Genomic DNA, 26,961 nt, shown 5'->3' on the forward strand with positions numbered 1-26,961 from the left:
TGAACTGCATATAGCTGGCTGGCTTACCAGGTCCTTTATGCAGTTGAATTTACAAGGTGACACCAAGTTAAGATAAGTAAAGTTCCAGTTTGGGTGCCTCCATTTCCCTCCCCTGAATCCTGATCCACTGGCTGCCAAAGCCAGAAGGGGTCTCGGGTAGGGTGCTTAGTCATGGGGAAAGCTCTTGTGGTTGGCCCGGCAGAGGGACAGGTTTCATTTCTTCACAATCTGAATGACATCCTCATCTTCCAACGTATGGTCTTTACCCACTTTTTGAGGATTGTGTTTCACAGACAGACCCCAGACCAGAGCGCTGTAGAGAAGGGAAATAAAAAAAATAGTCAGTGTAAATAATCACCTAGCTTCTACCCTATTTACCTGGATGCCACCTTTCTGCTCAGATTTAGCATTCTAGCTCTTAAGAACTATAGGCTTACAACAGCCAAAATCCCCTCTCCAGAGTCAAGGACCAAATTCAAAGCCCAGAGGTATTAGCTTTCCCAGCAGTATAGCACAATGGCACCTTCAGATACAAAGTGGCAAAAAATTTTGGAAGTTGTGTGGTTCCTCTTCTTCCAGAGCCAATTTAGGAAAGTCAAAGAGAAAAAACACAAATGAGAAATGTTACAAGACTAATTTAAAATTAAAAGAAAAAAATAAGGGTTATAGAAAAATACAATGAAATAATTCAGACTGAAAACTGATTCTTATACTGTCAGTTACAGACTGTTACTGAATACCAGTTTTTATTGGGTCTACTAAAACCATAAAGCACCTCCCTCCTCAGCCATGCTAGGAAAATTCTTCCTCCCTCCCAAGACACCGTAACTAGTATGTTCTCCTGATTTTTTGAATTTATGAAGATATTTTTAGTATTGGAGGCCTGTAGATAAAAATTTTGTTGTGCTAGTAACAGAAATTGAACAAAACATTAAGACCTGCCTCACAGAGGCTAAGAATCTTGTACCAAGTGATAGAAAAAGGTGGCCATGTTGTTATTATATGGTCTTTGCAACAAAACATCTTTAAAAACCTATGTTCCAAAAAGAAATCACTGAACGAGATTTCACTTTGTGGAAAACAGATAAATGACAGTTACAGATACAACACCATTAGTAAAACAAATATACATAAAATTTTTCAATGCACTAACAAGCAAGATAAATGCAAGGTGACCATTTTATAATCTTAAACTAGAAAACTAGTTTTTAATAATCATATTCAATGCCTGCGGCAATATCAGTGCCTCCTATTTTATTGATGGCAGTGTAAACAGGTTCAGCCCTTTTGGAGAGCAATGCACCAAAACATATCAAAGGCCATATTGTTACTAATCCTAGATTAAAGTAATTAAAAGGGAAAGGTCTGTGTATGAAGACAAGAAAACTATGTAAAGTAGCAAAAAATGCAAAAAACATGGTTATAAAAATGACGTGAATCTTGCAACACACAGAAAACACATAGTAAATGATCAAAGGACATGTACATGTGGTCAAGGACATAAAAAGAATGCAACAAGGACAAATGTTATAATTAGTAGGCCTAAAGCTGAATTTTTATTAAGATGGTTAAAATGCTCTTTGTTTCATCATCAAAAAAAAAAGATGGGTGCCTTGGGTGGCTCAGTTCATTAAGCATCCAACTCTTGATACCGGCTCAAATCATGATCTCAAGGTTTGTGAGATCGAGCCCCGCATCAGGCTCTGCACTGACAGCCTGAAGCCTGCTTGGGATGCTTTTTCCCTCTCTCTCTGCCCCTTCCCAGTGCATGTGCTACAAAATTTTTTAACTTTAAAAATTAAAAAAAAGAAAGAAAACAGAAAAATAGCAACCAAACAAAACTATTTGGTTTTTTTTAATTTTTTTTTATTTTTTAAATGTTTATTTTATTTCTGAGGGAGAGAGAGACAGAGCACAAGCAGGGGAGGGGCAGAGAGAGAAGGAGATACAGAATCCGAAGCAGGTTCCAGGCTGTCAGCACAGAACCTGATGCAGGGCTCAAACTCACAAACTGTGAGATCATGACCTGAGCTGAAGTCAGATGCTTAACCAGCTGAGCCACCCAGGCGCCCCTCTATTTGCTTTGATAGGTCTCTTCTCCAAAATATTTTTCTCCCTCCTCATTTAATTCCCTGGCTAACTTACAGTTCTCTAGAGGTTTAGAACAGCGTCCTGCCACCATGGAAGGTAAGAATTATCTAGAAATCTATCATATTTGAAAATGGAAAATATCTAACTTCACAAGACTCTCCTGCATTAATTGAAATATATGCTAAAATATAATGGTTTGAGGATAGTGAAAATTAGCACCTGCACATGGAATTTAGTTACTTTGGATTAAAGGAATGTCAGGCTTAATAAAGGTCTTCACTCTTCTAATATTCTTAGGATCAGCAACAAGTATTTTTATTTTTTTTGTTTATTTTTCAGAGAGAGACAGCATGAGCCAGGGAAAGGAAGAGAGAGGGAGAGAGAGAGAAAGATACAGAATCTGAGTCAGGCTCCAGCCTCTGACCTGTCAGCACAGAGGGTGACATGGGGCTTAAACTCGTAAACTGCGAGATCATGACCTGAGCTGAAGTCAGACATTTAATTGACTGAGCCACCAGGCACCCCAAGTATTTTTATTTTTTTACGTATATTATTTTTTTTATTCTTTTACATTTATTTATTTTTGAGAGGCAGAGACAGACAGAGTACAAGCAGGGGAGGGGGAGAGAGAGAGAGGAAGACACAGAATCTGAAGCAAGCTCCAGGCTCTGAGCTGTTAGCACAGAGCCCACTATGGGGCTCAAACCCACGAAACGTGAGATCATGACCTGAGCTGAAGTCAGGTGCTTAACTGAGCCACCCAGGCACCCCAAGTTTTATTTTAATTTCAGTCAGTTAACAGTGTCATATTAGTTTCAGATGTACAATATAGTGATTCAACAATTCATACATCACCCAGTGCTCAACAAGACAAGTGTGCACTCCTTAATCCCTATCACCTATGTAACTCATCCCCCCACCTCCTAGTCACCTCCCCTTTGGTAACCATCAGTTTGTTTCTTATAATTAAGAGTCTGTTTCTTGGTTTCTCTCATTGGTTTTGTTTCTTAAATTCCACACGAGTGAAATCATATGGTATGTTTTTCTCTTATTTCACTTAGCATTATACTCTCTAGATTCATCCATATCATTGCAAATGGCAAGATTTCATTCCTTTTTATGGCCAAATAATATTCCAGTGCATGTATATGTGTGTGTATACATCTTCTTTATCCATTCATCAATCAATGGACAAAAAACAAGTATTTTTAAAATGTCATTATTTCCATATTTTCCTGATCTTCTACAATGATTTTCTATTTTCTTCAATTTTAAAACAACTTTTTAAATTTCAGCCCATAGAGTTGAAAAGAACTATTCATAGATACTGTAATCCAGTTAGTTAAAATATTTCTCATAGGGTTATAGGTTGCAATTCTGAACTACTACATATATATATATACGTACACACACACACACACACACACACACACACTAGAATTAAGTAAATAAGTAGATTAAGTAATGATAGCCAGGTTTCTCATGGTTGAAGAAAGATGTTAAAAATAAGAAAAAGGAAAAGGCTTTAAAACAAACCCTGTGGTGTCGAACTGGAATCAGAGGTAACCATATAAGCTCACAGGTTTTTGGTTTTTATTTATGTATTTATGTATGTATGCATGTATTTATTTATTTATGAAAGAGAAAGAAAAAATGTGTGTGTGTGTTTGTGTGTGTATCAGCAGGGGAGGGGCAGAGAGAGGGAGACAGAAGCACCATCAATGCAGAGCCCAATGCAGGGCTTGATCTCCGACCATGAGATCACGACCTGAGCCGAAACGAGAATCGGATGCTTAACTGACTGAGCCACCAGGCGTCCCTAAGTTCATGGTTTTTAAGATAAGGATGCGAGGGTGGGTAAACAGATGGATAAATAGGAAGGACAAGAGAGACACAGAAATAAAGATGTAAGCATGGGTTAGTATCCATACATACACTTCCTAGCTGTCTGCTGAAACGGCCTATAAACAATGATAGCCCACTAACAATGAACACACCTAGCACACACATCTTGTATACCAGGGCTTCTTGGAGAAGTGACTGATTCCAGGGGTGGTGCAGGGAAAAATCATTATGAATCAGGAACATCTAGTAGTGCCAAAAAGTAAGGAAATGCTTAAAAAAAAAAAAAAAAAAAAAAAAAATGGCAGTTTACTAAAAGAACACAGGAGCCAACTGAAGGAGTTCCTAACTGCCAAACCTAGAACACTTTGAGTAACAAAATAATGGTAGTACTGGATTATGGTCCATGGAAAAAATACCCAACAGCTCATACCAATATAATTATGAATTAAATTAATAGGAGAGAAGCAATAGCTCTAACTCACAGAACTCCAGTAAATAAATGTAAAATCAAAGAGGGAAATAAAGAATCACCATTAGACAAACAACACTGCAATAAAAGTTGCCAACAAGCTCCACTGATAGGTACTAAAATCAGCAAGAAGAGAAACATGATTTGCATAGTCTCAGAGTAACTCCCCCAAAATATTTATCAAATACAAAGAAAGAAAAGTACTATGTTTACAGTAAAGAATCCGAACCAACACCAACTTCACCAAGTGATTAAAGTAAATATCACTATCAATAGGATATACTGACATCATGATTCTTGTGATAGGATGCATTGAGGATATGTCATAGTTTTTGTGATATTCTTACCAAAAATGCATGTCACTTCAGTCGTGAGAGAACACTGAACAAACCCAAAGTGAGGGACATTCTACAGAATAACTGACCAGTACTCTTCAATGTGCCAAGGTCATCAAAGACAGTGAAAGGCTAAAGAAATATTACTGGGAGACTGAAAAACTGGAAGACTAAGGAGAAGTAACAACTATATGCCACGTAGATTCCTGAAACACAAAATGGACACTGGTAGAACAGGTATTAAAACTCAAATAAAGGGCACCTGGCTGGCTCAGTCAGAAGAGCATGTGACTTATGGGGCGCCTGGGTGGCTCAGTCGGTTGAGCGTCCAACTCAGGCTCAGGCCATGATCTCACGGCTCGTGAGTTCGAGCCCTGCGTTGGGCTCTGTGCTGACAGCTCAGAGCCTGAAGCCTGCTTCTGCTTCTGTGTCTCCTTTCTCTCTGCCCTAACCCACTCACATTCTTTCTCTCTCTCTCAAAAATAAAATAAACATTAAAAAAAAAAAATTAAAAAAAAAAAAAGAAGAGCATGGGACTCTTGATCTCAGGGTTGTGAGTTCAAGCCCCATGTTTGGTGTAGGATTACTTAAATAAAAAAAATAAATAAATCTCAAATAAGGCCTAAAAATTAGTTAATACTATACCAATGCTAATTTCTATTCCTGATAACTGTACTATGGTTATGTGAGCTGGTAACATCAGAAATGTGGTGAGGGATATAAGGAAACTCTTTACCTAATTTTTCAACTTTTCTGTAAGTCTAAAATTAGCTCACTTAGCTCAAAATATAATGTTAGAATTTTTTTTTTTTTTTCAGCCTGTTAGAATTTTTTTTTCAGCCTGTATCAGCAATGAAAAGTATATGAAAGAGATTTAGGGAAATTTACCCATGCTTAAGGTTTAGAGTGGGTTTCAGTAACCACTGGAGGCCAATATGATGCTGGCAAGAAGAATTCACATTTGTGTTTGCCAAAAGGAATATGAATTAACAGAATAAAGTCAGAGCCCTTTGTACTGTCAGCTCTCCTGACCCGATGAGGCTTCTAGAGCTCTTCCTGCTCCAACTTAGCATGGTTTTAGGAAGACATTGCAGAGTTCTAACCAAGCAAGCATTTCAGCAGTCTCCCTGATGCCCGTTTTCTTTAATGCTACCCTAAGAATTGGTAGTTAGTGGAATCAGTAGCTCCCATGGAAAAGAAGGCACTACATGCCCATGATACTTACTATTTAAATTCTTTGATAAGATTTTTGTGAATCTTCATGCAGAAATCCTCCACCGTGGTCCTAGAGTAAGGCAGTACCACTGGGGATGTATAATCTGGCAACTGGCCTTTGGGTTTGGTGTAACTAGGACAGAGAGGGAGCAGAGGTTGCTTACTTCTTGGAACGTTTCATGTGTTAAATGCAAATCAACCTTCCATCACCCCTGAGAAGATCAGACACAGATAACTTTCAACTTGAGGAAGAAAGTGCCCACAATATGGCCTGGCACATGATAGAAATTAATATACTTGTATCTCCAAAAAGAGACAAATTATGTTAATGAGTTCCAGGAAGTATCATTTTAGGACAGTCTGGTTTAATTCCTACAGCAATATGACCCTTTCCACTAAGACTTACATCCTCACTAGCTTCAGATAGTCCCAGATCTTTTCCAATAGGTCGTCAAAATTCCAGCGGTGATGGGCAGAAATGGGGACACAGTGAGGCACCTTATAGATGATATCCAATTCCTCAATGGAGATCTGATCAATCTTATTCAATACATAAATACAAGGGATATAAACTCTACAGAAATAGAATAAAATAAGACATTAGTCTGGAGCCTTTGACAAAACTCTCAGTGTGATTATTAGCATCTCCTTGCTCAGGACCCCAAATCAGAGATTCTCAAGAGGCGCAAGAGGCAGATCAACCCCTCAATCCCTCCCCACGAAAGGCTTCCTACCAAAATAAGGTCAAATGTCTGAAAAAGTAAACTATGGGTTGAGAAGTCACAAAACTCAGGCCCTAGTCTGCGCCATGCAGCTAATTACTGAGAGATCATACTGCAATAGAAGAAACACAAGCTTTGGAGTCACACAGACTAAATCTACTCCCACCTTTGTCACTTCCTAGATGTAAGTCCCTGGGAAAGTCTCAGAGTCAATTTCCTACAAAGTTGTTTTATGAATTATAAATGTAAATAAACTTTTAATAACATGTTTCATGATAATTTTTTAAATAAAAAACATAACATCTGGCAAAGTCACAATCCTAATGTCCAATCAATAGGGCAGCCAAGGCTACTAATTATTGATAGCAAGCCACAACTTCTCATGCTTCAAATGCCTCACTTATACAATGGCCTAACTCAAAGAATTAGCCTTTGCTTGTTTTCAAATGAAAATCAAATAAATCCATCCAACAAATAGAAACAAATGAACAGGAAAGCAACTAAAAAATATTATGCTCAATAAGAAACTCTTAAAAACTGAGAATAGGGGTGCCTGGGTGGCTCAGTCGGTTAAGCGTCCGACTTTGGCTCAGGTCATGATCTCACGGTCCGTGAGTTCGAGCCCCGCGTCGGGCTCTGTGCTGACAGCTCAGAGCCTGGAGCCTGCTTCAGATTCTGTGTCTCCCTCTCTCTCTGCCCCTCCCCCGTTCATGCCCTGTCTCTCTCTGTCTCAAAAATAAATAAACGTTAAAAAAAAATTTTTTTTTAAATAATAAAAAAAAAAACAATAAACTGAGGGCTGATGGGGGGGTGGGAGGGAGGGGAGAGTGGGTGATGGGTATTGAAGAGGGCATCTTTTGGGATAAGCACTGGGTGTTGTATGGAAACCAATTTGACAATAAATTTCATATATTTAAAAAATAAATAAAAGGAAAAAATAAAAATAAAAACAAAAATTTTAAAATAATAATAAAATAAAAAATAATAAAAAATAAAAAATATTATGCTCAAATGCCAGGAAAAATTTTTACAGTAGCTTAAATTATTAATTTAAAATACTAATAATAGTACTTTTTCATGAAATAGGGCTTTAGCTACATACCCTTAGGTTACCCTTAGAGAGAACAGATACAGCCCAGCATGTTGAGTTCTATAGGATAGCCTACAGGCTTTCTCAGATGGATTAATTCTAGGACAGCAGATTGTGAACTACTCCCTTCCACCATTGTATGACACAGCTTAGGGGACAACCTAGTTCACAGCAAGTAACTGAAATGGGGAATTTAACCATCATAACCAAATTTAAGAGCAAAGAAGGATGTTAGAAATCAAAACCAATTTCAATTTACAAAAACCAAAATCAATTTACAGCTAACAAAACCAAGGCCCACTATTTATCTGAGATACTAGCACAGCTAGAGTTAGAATCAAGATATCCAGAATTAGAATATCCAGATTTATAATCCAATGTTTCCACTACAAGGCTTAAATTGAAACTCAAGCACCAGACTGTACATGTAGTCAGTACCTGTTTCCTTCCACCACATCAATAAGGTCATCTGCTGTGGCATCACTACGCAGAGTCACATCAGCATTGTGAATTTTGTATTCAGCCAAAATGCTTTTCACAGTTTCAGCATCCAGCTCACTCTGAGGGCACTAAATGAGCACAGAAGACAGTAACTGGTCACAGAGCAAAAAAATCTCCCAAGAGTATCCATCATTGTACCTGAATAATTCTAGCTAAGGAGCAAGTTCATTTCTGAAGTCTGTTATCCTGGATAAGAGTAAATGACTTTTATTAGCAAATACTTGAAAACTAATAATCTTTCTAAACTCAAATGAAGGTGCTATAGACTGAATCACTCCCACCCAAATTCATATGTTGAAGTCCCAACCGCAGTATCTCAGAATGTGACCTTTAGGGTTAAAGACAGGGTCTTGAAAGAGTTAACTAAGTTAAAATGAGGTCATATGAATGAGCCCTAATTCAATGTGACTGATATCCTTACAAGAGAGGGAGATTAGGATACAGACACACAGAAGGAAGACCATCTGAAGACAAAAAGGGAAGACAGCCATCTACAAACCAAGGAGGGGCCTCAGAAGAAACCAACCCTGCTCGTACCTTGATCTCAGATACCCAGCACCTCTAGAATTAAGAGAAAATAAACTTCTGCTGTTTAAGCCACCCAATCTATATAGCAGTTTATTATGGCAGCCTTAGCAAAAAATTCAGAAATAATATGAAATGTTCAAATTCAATTATGACAGGATAACGGGAAAGATCTTTTGGGCAGGACAGCTTAACTTTATGCTAGTCATATTATCTGGACCTCTAGAATGTTAAATGTTGTAGGAAATTCTAAGACCTCAATTATATGACTTAGAAGCAAGCAGCATGGAGCAAACTGATTACTCCTCCAATATGAAACATTTTCTTTACTTGGCTTCCAAGATTTCAAACTCTTCTGGTTCTCCTCCTTCTTTCTCTAAGAAGTCTTATTTGCTGGTTCTTCCTATCTCCCCAGTCTATAATCATGGGGTGGGAGTTGGGGAGGAAGCTCCATCCCTGAACCTCTTTTCTATTTATACTTACTTCCTAGTGATCTCAGCTAAGCCCACGGCTCTACAGTTGCTAACCAGCAAATTTGTACCTCCAGCCTTGATTATTCCTCATATGCCTATTTGATGGTAATACTTGGATGTCTCACTAGCATCTCAAACCGAATGTCCTGATCTTCCCCTCCCCTCCAATCCTATCCTACCCAAAGTGCTACCATTTTAATAATAAGAGTCTATTTTTCCAGCTGAGGAAAAAATCTTATAGTCCTCTCTCTCACAACCCACATCCAAATCAGGTGTAATTCCTACCAGCTACTTCCAAAATCTTTTGACAATCAAGCACTTCTATCTCCCCCACTGTTACAACCCCACCAACACTCTCCATCCCTTTTCCCTAGTTTAATTTTTAGATTTATCATCATCTAATATACTGTACGGACTCATTAATTTTGTTCGTTACTTTTCCACACAGAATGTAAGGACAGAGATTTCTATTTTGCTCCCTCTTCCAACCTCCCTCCCTTCCCAACAAGGGCCTAAAACAACATTTTGCCCATGGTAGGTGCTCTATAAATCTGTGTTGAATGAATGAAAACACTTGATATTAGTAGCCATCTACTTTATGCAAGCATTAAGACTGGTCTATACTCCCATACCATACCAAAAAATAACCTAAAAGAAGAAATGAAGTTGCAAAGGTAAGTCTGAGATTGATTCTTGTCCTACTCTGTCAGTCATTACAAGGTTGTTGTGTTACCTCAGTTAGTGCTAGAAGCCAGGTAATTTCCAAATGTCAACATCCTTCCACCCTAGTTCCTTCAGCAGCCTGTCTCACCCATGTCACCTCCACTTACGGTGGCTGTGAGATTAATGCCTCCTTTATCCTTCTTCTTAAAGCCAATGTTAGGGGGTTTGCTGTTCAAACGAATGCCAAAGCCTTCCAGCTCATTTTCAATTATCTTTTTATGCCCCAAAGGTTTCAGGACATCCAGAACAATCAGGATCAAGTTACATGTTCGGGCCACTGAAGAATGGAAAAAATAATTTATATGTAAGCAAAGGTCACTAAAGACTTAACTAAGCCAGATACTCAAAAGCTGGAGTATTGAGAGGGGTAGAATTCCATTTAGAAACAAAGGACTTTTTTTTCCTATTAATATAAAGACACACATGAAGTTCTTAAGGTTACCAAATTCTATCCCAGAAGTCAATTTGCAATGTATGCCTTGTTTTCTCCTGGTATCTCTAAAAGATGTGTTAACTTCTAGATACACCAGCAGAAAAACAAGTCAGAATGAAGATAAGAACCAGGCAATAACCTAAATCCCTGAAAAAGTTTAGAAAGATTTAAAACAATAAGAATTCTAAAAAAGATCATCTGCTTAGCATATTTTTAGTCAACTTTATTACCAGCATAATTATATACACATATATTACATATATTATATATTATCAGTGTAATTTATAAAAAATAAACTGTGTCCATGTCATACAGTTTAATGACAAATATATATACCTGTATGGCCACCATAAGCAAGCAGGATACAGAACATTTCCATCACCTCTGAAATCAATCTTCCTCTTGATTCCCATTCAACTACTCATCTGCTTTCTGTCACATAGGTTAGTTTGGCAATTTTTAAAGTTTCATATACATGGAATAATACAAAATACAGTCTTTTGTTCCTGACCGTTTTAATTTAGCATAATGTTTCTGATATTCATCCACGAATAACTTTTAACATATGATTCTATAAATAGTTAAAATTAGTAATTCAATATAAAGGCAGAATAAAAACACTTTCAAACATGAAAAAACCAGAAAAATTTACCTATCAATTTATCTTTTTTCTGGTAGTTTACTAAAGAATGTGCTTCAGCAAAACAAAAATGACCCCCAAAAAGAACACCGACTCTAGGAAACAGAGGATTCCACACAAGAACACAGAAGAAAGTCTCAGGATGACAGCCATGCAAAAGAGTTTAGCACTGCACTATCCAATATAGACTCCACTAGCCACCTGGGCTATTTAAATTTAAACTAATTAAAGTGAAAAAAAATTGAAATTCAGTTCCTTAGTCACATTAGGCACATTTTAAAGCACTCATCAACCACACATGCTTAGGGGCTACCATACTGGAGAGCATAGATTCAGAACATTGCACTCCTGGACAGTGCTGATCTAGAAAGCAACCAATCCAGATTAAAGCAAGAAGACAGGGTGCCTGGCTGGCTCAGTCAGTAGAGCATGTGACTCTTGATCTCCGGGTTGTGAGTTCAACCCCCACCCTGCATGTGGAGCCTACTTAAAAAAGACAATAAAATTAAAAAGAAAGAAGACAGGGTACAGGACAGTAGTGTCAGGGTTGTGGGGAAAGAATGAAATCAGTAACTCTTGAGCTATATTTAAGTATCTAGAAAAATACTGATGGATAAACATTTGATCTGTTAGAATATTTGAAAAATAGTAGCAAACACAGAAATGTAAATAAAACAAAACAATTACTAACTCCTTGAAAAACAAATTTCAAAAACAGATTCAAGAGAAAAGAAGCGAAGTCACAACACACTACTTATCTTAGCATTGAACAAAAGTTATATATTCATTACATAATAATGTAAATTACAATTGATAAGTTAACTACAAACTGTGATATAATTTCTTTGAAAGACAAGGGGTAGGTGGGGACCTGGCTGGCTCAGTCAGTGAAGCAAGCGACTCTTAACCTTGGGGTTATAAATTCAAGCCCCGTATTAGGTGTAGAGATTACTTAAAAATAAAATCTTGGGGCCCTTGGGTGGCTCAGTCAGTTGAGCATCCAACTTCAGCTCAGGTCATGATCTCACAGTTCGTGAGTTAGGGCCCCATATCAGGCTCTCTGCTGTCAGCGCAGTACTGGCCTCGGAAAACTCTGTTCCCCTCTCTCTCTGCTCTCCCGCTCACACGCGCACCTCTCTCTCTCAAATAAACATTAAACACAAAAAAATTTTTTAATAAAATCTTAAAAAAAAAAAATAGGAAAAGTCGTATGGAGTATAAGAGAGCTAATTCTCAATATGACATGAAACCAACAGATGATATCTAAAATTAATTAATTAATCATGAAATGGCAATATAAGCATAATATTTAAAAATATGAAGGCAAAGGCGCCTGGGTGGCTCAGTCAGTCAACCAACTCTTGATTTCAGCTCAGGTCATGATCTCACAGTTCTTGAGTTCAAGCCCCACATTAGGCTCTGTGCTATTGGTGCAGAGTCTGCTAGGGATTCCCTCTCTGCCCCTCCCTAGTTCACACGTGTGCACGCGCGCGCTCTCTCTCTCTCTCAAAATAAATGAACTTAAAAAAAAAATGAAGGTAAAAAACAGAAAGAACCGTTCAAGAGTTGACAATATTTGCCAATGCGGAATGACGGTGGAGGTGAGGAGAGGTGGAGTAGCAGATTGCTGCAATTTATGACTGGCCTTTTATAACATTTTTACTTTTTTTTTTAAATTTTTTTTTTTTAACGTTTATTTATTTTTGAGACAGAGAGAGACAGAGCATGAAGGGGGGAGGAGCAGAGAGAGAAGGAGACACAGAATCGGAAACAGGCTCCAGGCTCTGAGCCATCAGCCCAGGGCCTGACGCGGGGCTCGAACTCAAGGACCGCAAGATCGTGACCTGAGCTGAAGTCGGACGCTTAACCGACTGCGCCACCCAGGCGCCCCCATTTTTACTTTTTTTTTAAATGTTTATTTATTTTTGAGAGAGAGAGAGAGAAAACAAGCAGGGGAGGGGCAAAGACAGAGGGAGACACAGAATCCAAAGCAGGCTCCAGGCTCCAAGCTGTCAGCATAGAGCCCGAAGCAGGGCTTGAACTCACAAACCACGAGATCATGACCTGAGCAGAAGTTGACACTTAACCAACTGAGCCACCCAGGCACCCCTGTAACATTTTACCCTACATAAAAGAAGAAGGAAAGACATGGGTGGAAGTCAGGAAACCCGAGTTCTAGTTCTGAATCCTTCTGAATCTGCCACAAACAGTGCTACACTGGACTGAAGCACTTCACTTTTCCTGTCCTTAATGTTTCTCCTCAAATGGAGATCTGGATTGTTACTCTCTGAGGTCCCTTCAGGTTCTGACATTCTATTCCAGTAAGAAGTCAAGTAAAACTATGCCCTTCATTGTAGTAAAATCTCTAAGTCCAACAGTCCCCATCTAAAGCAACAGTACCTGATAAAGGGATGATATCCCAGAATGATGGCAGCCCTGGACCACTCACCTGCAATGACTTGACGGCCTCTGCCTTTCCCATCCTTGGCACCCTCAATGATACCTGGAAGATCCAGGAGCTGCAAGATTAAGGATGGGGAAAGGAGAGAAGGAAAAAAAAAAAAGAAAACACAAAAAACAGTCATAAATCTAAACAGATCAAATAGAATAATTTATTTTTCAAGTATCCAAAATATAAAGGATTCAAATCTGATCTTCCTTATAAGCTGTGTATTACTTTACTATGCATCCAAATGTCAGCTACAAGTTTTTTATATACTTTACATCTAGTTTAAAATGTCTAACAACCCTGAGACCAGGATATTGGCTGAGGTTCATACAGGTTAAGTGATTTGCCCAAAATCACAGTCCAAATCAAGTAAGATCTTAATTTTCTGAAACCAATATTGCACTGTATGTTGGCTAACTAAAATTTAAATCAAAAAAAACAAACAAACAAAAAAAAAACCCCTCACATTTTGAGGGCCAAACTCATTATTCTGCATTAGTATTCCCCTAATATTCCCCTTCTTTTCAGAAGGTTGAGCCCCCCACACCAATTCCTTACTGTAGACAATAGCCGGATCTTGATATTCACATGATACACTCAGAGCTTTGCCAATCTTCCAAATTGCCCAATTCACAAAAATTTCTGCAGTCATTCTTAAGCTGGTGAGCACAGAATAGTCACCTGCAAAACCTTTTTAAATGCAGATATCTGAGCCCCATCCTGCAAATTCTAATTTAGAAGAGCAAAGTTCACATATTGATATGTACTTCAAAAGGCTCCATGGGTGACTCTGATGTGTGTTCCCAATTGAAAATGACCGCTCAAATGCCCAGAAAATGCAGTAAAGTAAAACTTCAGAGAAGTCCTACTGTGTATACCTAAGAGTAAGAACATAAAAACCAACTTCATAGCACACAAATCAAATGCACATCTCAGCAAAATTGCAAACTATTAGTCATAGCCCTTAAGAGTCCACTGAAAACAGTTAAGAGCATATACAAAATCTGAAAATACCAAGGGTCCACTGCATGGCCAATACTGAATTATCCACATAAATGGACAAGGAACAGAGTTGCAGCTCATCAAAACATCATTTAAAACTAGCTTTTGCTATAAGCCCATCTGACCTTATAAAAACATACTTCACATTAAATAAACCACAATGAAAAAGAATTCAGAAGGTGTTTAAACAGTTCAACTTTTCCTTTCAAGAACCTACTCAAATCTCCTCCCTATTCTTCACTATATAATAATGTTACCTTCTCTAAGACTAATATAACACAACAAAATCCTCTCTCTTCACAAAAGATAATGCATGTTGAATACATCAACCTTGTCTTGGAAACTTTAGTTACTCTGATTTACAAGGCTACATGGGAAGTAATAAGCACACCAGATCTTGATTTCTAAACATCATTCTCCAATAAAAGAAACTAGAGTTCCTTCAGAAGTGGTTGACTTCAGGGCTAGAGCAGGGAAAAAAAATCTAAGATTAGCATTGTCTTGCCAAAAAATAAGTACTCTCAAAAAGATGGGGGCTTATGGAAAAGAACACAAGAGCCAACCTGAAGGAGATCCTAATTGTCAAAACTGGAACAATACGAGTAGTAAAATAATGGCAGTACTGGACTATAACCCATAAAATAAATATCCATGAGCCTACATTGATACATACTATTGAATAAATAAGACAGAAAAATTCTTCCAAACAGAATTCCAATTAAAAACATGTAGTAGGAAAGAGAAAAAAAAAAGAATCACTATTAGGCCAGAAGCAGAGTAATAACTACTGCAGACAGGATCCACAGATGAACACTAAAATGAGTGGGCAAGTTTGAGAAACAGGATTTGCATCTTCTCAAAGTACCTCCCCCAAGATACTTATTAACTACAAAAAGAAAGGTAATAACTTTTTAAAAAAGAAAGATAATAGCTTTACAGTAGAGAAATCCTATAGATACTAATGTATTTAACCAACCAATGCAGGTCAGCAACAGCATTTAAAACATGTAACATCATGAATCCCATGATAAGATGCACTGAGAAGGACACAGCATCACTTCAGGGCATTCTTGCCAAAAATATATTAAAACCTCAGTCTAATTATGAGAAAATATCAGACAAACCCAAACTGAGGGACATTCTACAGAACAATTACTCAGTACTCTTTAAGTGTAAAGGTCTTAAAGGACAGGACAGAGTAATCATTACAGACAGCAGGAGAATGAAAAAAAAGAACTAAATGCACCATGGAATGAGAAGGCATTTGGTGGGAAAATTGGTAAAAATCTGCAGTCTGTAGTTTAGTGATCACTGCATCTATATTAATCTATCTCTAGTAATTCTTCTGTGATTATGTAGAATATTAACATAAGGGGCATCAAGATGAGTGATACAAGAGAACCTCAAAATAATTACGCTGAATGAAAGAAGCTAACCAAAAGAGAGTACGTTTATATTTACACATGGTCTTATTTATACACAACTCAACCTGTAAACTAATCTGCAATGACAAAATATAAATAAGTAATTGCTTGGAGATGAAGGGGACCATGAGGGAGGGGGCATTTGGAAATTTCTGGGGTTGGTATGTTCATGATCTTGATTGTGGTGATGTTTTCACCAGTATATAGCTATGTCAAAACTAACTAAATTTTATACTTTATCTAGTCTATTGTATGTAAATTATACCTCAATAAAGAGGTTTGAAAAAACAAAAAGTTCATCATCAGTTGTTCCTAGAAATTAAGTCTAGAGTCTACTTCAACTCTCCCAAAGAGTCTATAATCTAACACTTAGTAAATCTCTTTCTGCTATATATATTATATATGATATATATAATATATATAATTATATATTATATATGATATATATAATATATATAATTATATATTATACTTAATTATATAATTATAACCTAATTATATATTTTACACAATATATATTCTATATAATAATTATATAAGTATAATATAATATATATTATATATATATATATATATATATACACATAACATAAGCAAAAGGCTTTACTATATACACTGAACCTCGCTGATGCTATCAAAAACTCAAAAGGAAAATCCATCTGGATAATCTAAACTCTTAAACATAGAATATGACTATAATATCATATAAAACAGCATCTGAAAGAGAATATTACACTGAGAGAAAAGAACACAAGTTTTCTACCTATGGCAGCTAAAACGCAGGGGAAAATTTATTGAGGCCCTAGAAAAGTAAAAACAACTTAATTTTAGCTTGTCTTGAGAGGGAAATATCTTTAAGGTTAGAATGAACCATTTAAATGTGGCAACTAAATTTCAGACAATATCAAGGCACATTCAGGGTGATATGGCTGTAGACGTGGCAATCAAATTTCATTCAATAAAATAACGCATGCTTAACATATCTGAATTTCATATTACAACCAAGAGATAAGAATAAATATTTGTTTAAATCATGAAACTGTAGGATTTTAAGAATTCAATGTTAAACTAATTCAAACTCAAATGCCTTTAGAGGTTAAAGCAACTAACTTAAATATGCAAATCAATTATATACATAGAACAACAGGAGTGCTAGGGACACTAGCAAGGTGAAAACAAGCCCCATAATTTTAAAAACTGAACATCCTTTCTGCAGGCTAATCTCCGCCTATGTGATACATCAATTTTCTTTATAACATCCCTGGTAAGTGGTGGTTCAGTCACCTCCAGACGTAGTAATTCTTTGTCTCAGGAGATACCATTCCATTTTTAGACACCTTTACTATTAAAAAACATCATCCTTCCTAACAAAAAACCCAGAAATCTCCCTCCTTATAATTCTTAGTAGTAAATGGTTCTAATTTTGTACACCTCTCCCTTCCAAATCACAGATAATGAGTGCTCTGCCACAAAACAACCATTTAAAAAACATTCGAGGGCAGTCATCTTAATCCTGTTGTGTACTCCTTAACTTGGTTTCTGGAGAAAGTCAGAAGGGAAGGAAAAAGAGAGGAGAGTGCACAGGCAGAAAAGAAAGCACCATGCAAAAAAGGGGGAAAACACCTAAAAGGTCAGGAGACACTGAAATGAATGCTTTGTGGGAAACACAAGTAAAGAAAGGGGCTAAGTAACTTTATTCTGATACACTCAGAAGCCCTAAAAGAGATGTCAATGGCATCTCATCAGGGAAGAGGTTATTCTAGGAGCTGCCAAAACTGTGATTATCAGTAAGACTCTGAAACAAGATGCAATCAAGCAGTGGTCCAGATATGCCCAAGCATCCTCACTCTTATTATATACATTTGAACATGGAGTACCAGAAAGATCTGCATGGGCACCTAACCAGCAGGAAAAAAAAAAGCCATTGAAAATACTACCAGGTGGAACTCCTGGGTGGCTCAGTTAAGTGTCAATTTAGGTTCATGTCATGATCTCAAGGTTCATGAGTTCATGCCCTGCATCGGGCTCTCTGCTGTCAGCTGTCAGAGCCTACTTCGGATCTTCTGTCTCCCTCTGGATCTGCACCCGCCTCCCCACCCCGCCTCCCCGCCCACCAGCTAGTGCTAGCATGCACACACTCTCTCTCTCTCAAAAATAAACATTATGCGGCACCTGGGTGGCTCGGTCGGTTAAGTGTCCAACTTCCTCTCAGGTCATGATCTCACTGCTTGTGAATTCAAGCCCTGCGTCGGGCTCTGTGCTGACAGCTCAGAGCTTGGAGCCTGCTTCAGATTCTGTGACTCCCTCTCTCTCTCTGCCCCTCCCCTGCTCATACTCTGTCTCTCTCTGTCTCTCAAAAAATAAATGTTAAAAAAAATTTTTTTTAATAAATAAACATTAAAAAAAAGGAAAGAAGATACTACCAAGATACTGGTCCCTTCCTACTTCAGATTCTATAATAAAGAAGTATGAATACACTTTACAACTCTCTGCATAGCTCAACAAGAGGGAAAACAATGCTTATACCAAGAGTTCCCTAACAATGAGCCAAGGTACTCTGTGGCACCACAGAGAACTCAGAGTCCCATGGGATATTCTAAATTTTCAAGAGAAACAGCAATTCTTGATACATGTCAGACAATGAGGAAACTACTAGCTCCACATACTTCACAATTTCAACACTACAGCCTACTACACTGCTTTCAATTATGTCAGATCAAAATTTTGGGAAGTTGGATTTTTCATCAGTGGCTATAATAAAAAGCACCACACAAAAATCAATGTGGAAAAGGAAACAAATGTGGTGGTATCCAATCTGATTCCATGGTTTGAGAAGTTATGTGGTACCCAACAGTGCACACATCCCATTAATAAATAATTGTAGCTGTAAGGACATAAATACTTAGGTTGTTGCTTGGACCTAACAAACTAAACCATTAGGTATTTATTTTGGCCTGGAGTGCCATGAAAAATTACTGGGAGAAGAAAAGTTGTCAGGAAATAATTACTAAGACACTAAGGGTACTGTGAATCAAGCAAGTCTGGGAACCTCCAGCCTAGATTCAAATGTCATAGAATTCAGAATCTTAAAAAAAAAAAAAAATCAGAATCTTGCTTTCTTAGCTGTGCAGCCAACAAGAATATGTTCCATTATATCTTACATTTACGTATACCTTCTTTCATACCCAAAGGAACTCTTCATTTGGGAGCCCTAAATCTATCATCTATCTAAGAAAAACTCAGGACACTAACTTCATCAGGCCTCACGGATAAGAATTATCTTCCAAAAAGGATTTTATCACGTTATTTCTTTTTTTTAAAAGTTTCTGATGGTTCCTAGCTACATATAAGATAAAATTCAACTTCCTTAGTGGGCACACAAAGGCCTTCATAATTAAGCTCCAACCTACTTTTCCGGATTCAGTTTCTACCACTCCTGTCCACACCTAAGCTTGCACCACAGCAAGCTACTTACCATTATGGCTGCCTGAAATTGCCCTTCACCTTCTCTGGCTGATAAAATTCTACTTGAACTTCAAGACCCACCTCCACTGTCATTTTCTTTCCTTTTTTTTTTTTTAACGTTTATTTATTTTGTGAGAGAGAGAGTCAGTCAGTCCAAGGCACAGAGCCCAACATGGGGTTCAATCCTACGAACCATGAGACCATGACCTAAGCCAAAATCAAGAGTCAGACGCTCAACCGACTGAGCCACCCAGACACTCCTCCATTGTCATTTTCTACATGAAGCTTTTTTAGTTCTACCAGACCTTCCCCCAATATACTCAGGTGAAAAAGCAGTCCCTTCTTTCTATGTGTTTTGACAGGCACTATCCCCCTGTATTACTGTCTGTATGTACTACTCTATCATGCTTGCTAGACAGAAAGGGCCTAGTAGTTCAAAGGTTAGGCCTGGCATATGCACAGCTTCCCGTAAGTGCTTTTTAAATTAACGAAAGACTGGATTTCTTCCCTTCTGTGGCCTGCAGGCCTGACTCACCTGGATCTTGGCACCTTTGTATCTGATGACACCAGGAACAGTGGTCAGAGTAGTGAACTCATAAGCTGCCACCTCAGAATATACTCCCGCCAGGTTGCTAAGTAGTGTTGACTTCCCCACTGATGGAAAACCCACAAAACCAATTCGAGCATCACCTGTCTTGGCCACATCAAAACCTAAAACATCAATAAATATCAAAAAGAAGAGGAAAGTTATCTCTTAAAATGTTGAGATTCAGGTAATTCCTTTCACATTCTAGTAGTCTATCCATCTAGCACATATTTCTCCAGCTTTCTACAGTTTACCTTTCCAGAACTTAAGCACACAAAATTTTCCCTAGAGCAATTAACATGGAATATTTACTTAGAAACGTTATTCTTCACTGTTATATACATTTCTAGCACCCATAGTATTTTAGGCTTGAAGGTTAGATAATAATTGATCTAAAAAATGGGTTTCTTTTTTGTCTTACAAACTCTAAGAACTGTATGATTAACTAGGTTTGCTTTTCTTTTTTTTTTTTTTTTTGGTAATGGCTGCAAACAAGTTCAAAGGCAAATTTATGGCCCTCCTCTAGGAAGTGTACAGACTTTATGACATTATTTTTGGTCCCAACCTTATCTCTCTTGGCTTCAACTTATTCTTCCTACTTACATTTCCCTTTGCACCAATATCCTTATTTTTTATTTTGTTGATGTATGTATGTACATATTCCTGTAAGCCAATGAAAACCTCTTTGGGATCAATACAAGATATACATAAGGGCTCCTGTCTGGCTGTCTTTTTTTTTTTTTTAACCTTTTATTGAAGCATAAAGATACACACAGAAAAGTGTCTGATTATCACAAGGCAAACCAGCTAAGTAATCAGCATCCACCACAAGAAATCATATTCACCATCTTCAGAAGCCCCCTCATCCCCCAATCCTGCTATTACTGACAAAAGAATAACTGCCATTCTGACTTCTACGACAACAGATCAGTCCCATTTGATTTCTCATTTTGGTGCAGCATTCCATTTTATAAATACAATATATCACAATGTACTTAACTATTCTGCTGTTGATGGTCATCTGGGAGTTTTCTGCTTGGGATTAAGAACAAGTCTGTACATTTCTTTTGATGACTATATGTATGCATTTTTGATAGGCTTGCCCCCAGAAGTAGAACTCCTGGGACATAGGTTATGCCTACATTCTGAGAAAAGCATACAATTCTTGATGTTGGGGTCGTGAGTTCGGGCCCCATTGGGTGTAGAGATTACAAACATAAATAAATAAACTTAAAAAAAAGATATATAGGGGTGCCTGGGTAGCTCAGTCAGTTGAGCAATCGACTTCAGGTCAGGTCATGATCTCATGGTTTGTGAGTTCAAGCCTCGTGTCGGGCTCTGTGCTGACAACTCAGAGCCTGGAGCCCGCTTCTGATTCTGTGTCTCCCTCTTTCTCTGCCCCTCCCCCACTCATGCTCTGTCTCTCTCTGTCTCAGAAATAAACATAAAAAAAATTTTTTTTTAATTTTTTTTTTCAACGTTTATTTATTTTTGGGAGAGAGACAGAGCATGAACGGGGGAGGGGCAGAGAGAGAGGGAGACACAGACTCAGAAGCAGGCTCCAGGCTCTGAGCCATCAGCCCAGAGCCTGACGCGGGGCTCGAACTCACAGACCGCGAGATCGTGACCTGGCTGAAGTCGGACGCTTAACCGACTGCGCCACCCAGGCGCCCCAAAAATTTTTTTTAATAAAAAAAAGATATATATAGAACCCTAGTTCATTACCTAGAAAATACTCATTTGCCTTTGAAATCAGCAGACTGAAATAAGCACAGCTCAAGAATTTAGAATTAGAAAATACAAATCTACCTTGATAGACTTTTTTAAAGATTTTTGTTTTAATTAATTACTTATTTGTTTGTTTGTTCTGAGAGGGAGAGTGAGCAAGCAGGGGAGGGGCAGAAAGAGAGGAGAGAAAGAATCCCAAGCAGACTCCGCAGTGTCGGCGCATAGCCCGATGTGGGGCTTGAACCCACAAACCGGGAGATCATGACCTGAGCTGAAATCAAAAGTCGGATGTTCAACTGACTGAGCCACCCAGGCACCCCTAAGGTTTTATTTTTAAGTAATCTCTACACCCAATGTGGGGCTCAAACTCACAACCCCAAGATCAAGAGTCACATTCTCTACTAACTGAGCCAACCAGGAGCACCTACTTTGATAGAAATTTTTTAATTATTTTTAAACCATACAGCTATATTATTTTGATAGAAAATACACCAAAAAAACAAAACAAAACAAAACAAACCAATGCTGAAGAAAAACACAAACCTTCTCCTGGCCCACCACCACCACCACCTTTGGGGGTAATGAGTTCTCTACGAAGCTTAGCAAGGCGAGCCTTAAGCAGCCCTAGGTGGTGTGCTGTGGCCTTGTTCTTTTGAGTCCGAGCCATCTGTAAGGGAGGAATCACAGTCATAAATCAGAAGCAGTTCCCACAGGTTAAAATATCCAGAATGAATGCTCCCTCAAATCTGAATGATTTTTTTCCAGATCCTACTGTCAGTATACCCATTTTAGTCAGACTTAAAAAAGGGGGGGGGGGGTCTGTGTAAAAATCCATTCTCTTCATCACCCAGCCCATTCTCACTACAGAGCAAACAACTGAGGACCAAAAAGAAGACATGACCAAGGTCATTACAATTAGCATTCACAGATCAGACTAAAACTGAGCTGTGGATTCCTTTTCCAATGCTTGTACCTGATATGCACCGTCTGATACAGGGTCACCACTTTCCCGATTTTAAAGAGCTCTGAGCACTTCAGACAATACAATCACATAGTAACTCGTGTGGAATCAACAGCTACCACAGATGTTATCCCAGATCCATTCCCGGGAGCAATACTCTGGGAAATTCAGCCATCAAGTAGAGATTGGGGGAAAGGGAGAAGGGTTTTGAACGCTGAAGAAAGATACTGAACGAAATACGTGAGCTGGTCAGGGCTGGACCACAGAGAGGAAGAGGATTCGGTGTTGACCACAGAAAAGGAAGACTGAGAGGAACGATGTTCGCACAGAGGCCGAACACTGGAACGGGGTACCGACCAAGGTGCAAGGTCCGAGCTAAGGGGAGTCGGGGGGCTCCGGCGGAGGCTGAGGGGAGTGGAGGGACACGGGGCCGGGCTGAGAGGAGTCGGAGAACGCAGGCCCGGTCCTGACGCGGCTGAAGGGAGTACAGGCAAGGGCAACACTGCCGAAAAAGGAACGCTCCGAGGGAGAGTGAAGCGCCAGCTGTGCCCATTACCTCGGCTTCGATCTCCGCGATCTTGGCTAAGGTGCTGCTCATGGCGGCGAGTCACCGGGGGGCGTAGTGGCCTGCACACAGCCTACCTCCCCTCACACAGCAGCCAGCGGACCTGCTAAGGCCACCAGGCGTTACTGCAGCGCGCAAGCGCGGTACTTCCTACTTCTCGCGAGAGACTTCGCGCAAGGTTCACCGCGAGATGTACAGCTTGGAGTAATCTCCTCCCCTTCAATCAACCCCGCCTCGTCCCGCGAGCCAGCGCGGTGTCATAGAGCCCGCGGGAGCGGGGGCCAGAGAGGCCGACCTGGTCTGTACCTCCCCGAGCGCGCGGAGGGTCGCGCGCCGCTCGGCCCCGCCCTACCGGACCTGCGCCCACGTACTCTTCCGCGCCCGGCCCCCCGCGCATGGTGTGTGATAGTGGCTTCTGGCTACTGCCGGAGAGAGCCGCAGCCCTCCGACCTTGGGCGTCAACGCCTGGTGTGAGTGAAAAGCTCACTCAAACCATCTACTTCTCTTCCTCACCAGCACCTACGGGTCCGGAGGCCCCTTTTCACAGCTGGGGACAGTCTCCGGCGAACCCCTCGGCCTCCTAGGTTGAATAGAGACTGATCTTCGGCCTGTCTCGCCCTCTTGGAAAAAGAAAATGCCCCCTTTCAGTCATTCAAAACTATATTTAGGTGTCTGTTTTGTCTGTCCCTAACCCCGAGTGCAGTGTGTGGCACATGGTGAACCTGCAATAAGTGCATGGTTGAATGGATAAATGTCAGTACCAGTGTTTGTAACATAGCTTGTAATACTGAAAACTATGAAACTATGTTAAAGGCCTATCAGTAGGGAAATGGATAAATAACGTAAAACACTATTTGAGCCATTAAAACATAGATCTGTGAGGTCTGACTGGAAAGATGTACGGGACATACTGTTTAAAAATGAATAAATAACCACCTACGTTGTGATCCCATTTATGTTATTTTTTTTAATGAGGTGTTTATATAGGTATACGTGTATGAAAGTGCATTGTTTAAAGGTCTGAATAAAAGGATACAGTCTCGAGCTCCTAACAGTGGAATGGGATACAAGGAGAGAGGAAGAAAGACTTTAACTTGTTATTCTACATCTACATCTTTTGAATTTTTTAAAAAGATGAATGTTATGCACGTATTACTCGTGTAACAATAAAATTAAAAATTGCAAAAGACAATTCTCTTCCCTGAATGTCTTGTGCAGAGGAAGCCAGGACATCCAGGAGCTATGTGCTGGTTTAGAAAGCAGCTTCCTGTGGGATCAATGAATTCTTGTTGATAGATTGGTTGATCCGCTGGGAGTCCCTGGGCTAGGCTTAACCCACAAGGCTGGCCTCCACTCAGCCCTGGGAGGGAAGTTTATTTATATAAATTTGTAAGTAAGAACAAGTCCAACTTGCCAGAGACAGAAAAGGAGGTTTTATTAGGCATAAGGGAGGGGATGGGGAAAGGAAAGCTTTTACATTAGATCCCCAAAGGGCCTAGTAGTTTCGTTGTTCTTTTTTTTTTAACCTCAGCCTTTTCATAAATAAATTAAGGGGTGATGAGGTAATTAGATCTTCTACCATTGGTAATGGAGGAGGGAAGAAGAGGAGAGGAAGTCCAGCTGGAATGGGATATGATGATCAGTCTTAAAAGACAGATAAAATCAAATCAGCAGGTCTTTCCTAACTCAAAGTACTTAAGGAATTAATTGGCTGACAGTATCAAGGGCATCGCTGCTCTGTGAGTAGGTTCTCCTGCAACTAAGTTAACAATCTCATTGCTCAAGGACACCCCAGGACTCACCTGGGGGGCCCCAAGCTGTCAAAAGTGTGCCAAAAGGTAATATTCATCTTCCCCAGGGTTCTGGGTGGCCGTCTTACTCATTCCACTAATATTTACTGAGGTCTGACTGCTGCCTGGCACTGTACCAGAACTGGGGACAGAGCAAAGTGAATCAGACACTGTCTCTGCACTTAAGAAGTATCTAGGTTAGGAGGCCAAGGCCAGGCCTTTAAGCTCAGCTCCTAAGAGCCATAGCTAACTCAGGTCAGCTTGGTACTAACTGCAGTAGAGGACCTGTTTTGCCAGATGGCTAAACCACCAGTGCCTTGGCATTGTATTTCTTTTTTATTATTATTATTGAAAAAAAATGTTTTTAATGGTTTTATTTATTTTTGAGACAGAGAGAGACAGAGCATGAGCAGGGGAGGGGCAGAGAGAGGGGGAGACACAGAATCTGAAGCAGGCTCCAGGCTCTGAGCTGTCAGCCCAGAGCCCAACTCAGGGCTTGAACCACGAACTGTGAGATCATGACCTGAGTCGAAGTCGGATGCTTAACCGACTGAGCCACCCAGGCGCCCCAACTATTTCTTTATAAATAAATAAATAAATAAATAAATAAATAAATAAATAAATAAAAATAATGAAACAGAAGAAAGACAAAAAAGCTTCATCTCTTGCCAGGACACTCCAACCATTCTGAAATAATTGCACTTCTTCAAATGTGCGGGGGTTTGCTGCCATTTTTTTTTTTTCCCTGCTCAGTATCCTATTCTCCCACCCTTTCCTTCTTCCACCACCCATTTCTAGCTAACTCTTCCTCAACCTCATAGTCTTCTGAACTCTTTGAGAAACTTTCCTTGGTACTCAAGGCTTAGTAAGGAGTCTGCTTCCAGGTTCTCCAGTCACAGGGCTCCACCCCATCAAAGCGCAATCACTCTGCTTGTTTGCTTGTCTGATTCCCCACCAACCCATGACCACAGGGAGAAGCAGTGTATATCTCCAGAACTAGCATGGAGGCAGCTATACCAAGCTCTTGAAACATATTTATTAAACAAATGAGAATAAGAACAAAGAGACAGAGAAAAAAAAATTAAGAAGAAGAACAGATATTTAAATGCCTTTTTCCCCTAAACGAGCATTTATAACATTACAGACACCATAGTGATTACGAGCGAAACACCTGGTTCTAGTTGATGGAATGAGAAGTAACAGGATAATGACACATGAAAAATCCATGTTACCACTTTTTTAAGCCTACTTTCTAAACAGATCAAAATTCCCAGGATACTGTAGCAATAGAGAGTAGGAAGCCCTTGATGAAGGATAGTTACTCATATCATTAATGAATGATAAATGTTTTGCTTCTAGAAGGGGGTTTCTGGAAAATGTGCTCATTTAAGGCATGATGAAGACAATTCTTCTCTACAAACATTTTGTCTCTTAGATGCAAATAATAAAAATACAAAAGACTTCTCACTAAATCAAAGTCTGGTTTTTTTTCTTTTTTTCTCTTTCTTTCTTTCTTTCTTTCTTTCTTTCTTTCTTTCTTTCTTTCTTTCTTTCTTTCTTTTCTTGCCAAGTGGGCGATTCCTTGACCCATATAATACATTCTGGTCATTTCAGTTCAGTATGTATTATGTGCCAGGGACTATGTACACTGGGGATACAAAGACAAGATACCTTGTATTTTTTCTCCTAGAAAGAGAAGAGGGGAGAGGTGAAGGTATGAAAATACTCAAACCTCAGTAATACAAGGCCCAGTGAATGAGGTAAGTATCAGAAGAGATATAAACAAGGAACCTTGTGGGCTTCAAAGGAGGTGCCCACATCTGGTTTGGGTCAGAAAAGGGCTCTGAAAGAGAGGAGCCTGGGAAGATAGAAACAGATGTGGAAGAAAAGAAACATTCCAGACAGATGAACAAGTACAGGGCAAAGGGA

General features: G+C 39.2%; 1 protein-coding gene across 1 annotated transcript; it reads right to left on the reverse strand.

The window, feature by feature from the left end:
* Positions 1-23,392, reverse strand: DRG1 (developmentally regulated GTP binding protein 1). The gene is made up of 9 exons (XM_015081474.3): positions 23,234-23,392; positions 22,260-22,383; positions 19,938-20,113; positions 13,512-13,581; positions 10,097-10,266; positions 8,206-8,336; positions 6,362-6,529; positions 5,966-6,088; positions 1-313 (listed from the first exon to the last, which is right to left on the reverse strand). Exons 1-9 carry the CDS (start codon positions 23,273-23,275, stop codon positions 214-216), a joined length of 1,104 nt encoding a protein of 367 aa, XP_014936960.1. The 5' UTR covers positions 23,276-23,392; the 3' UTR covers positions 1-213.
* Positions 23,393-26,961: the final 3,569 nt, after the last annotated feature.

Source organism: Acinonyx jubatus, chromosome D3 (genome assembly GCF_027475565.1).
Source record: "Acinonyx jubatus isolate Ajub_Pintada_27869175 chromosome D3, VMU_Ajub_asm_v1.0, whole genome shotgun sequence".
In the NCBI taxonomy this organism is placed as follows: Eukaryota; Metazoa; Chordata; class Mammalia; order Carnivora; family Felidae; genus Acinonyx; species Acinonyx jubatus.

Coding starts and splice junctions, on each gene's coding strand:
- DRG1 (XM_015081474.3), bottom strand. CDS start 23,275: ATGAGCAGCACCTTAGCCAAGATCGCGGAGATCGAAGCCGAG. Junction 22,384..23,233: donor TCGCGGAGATCGAAGCCGAG/GTAATGGGCACA, acceptor CCTCCCTTACAG/ATGGCTCGGACTCAAAAGAA. Junction 6,530..8,205: donor GATGTGGTGGAAGGAAACAG/GTACTGACTACA, acceptor CTATTTCTGTAG/AGTTTATATCCCTTGTATTT.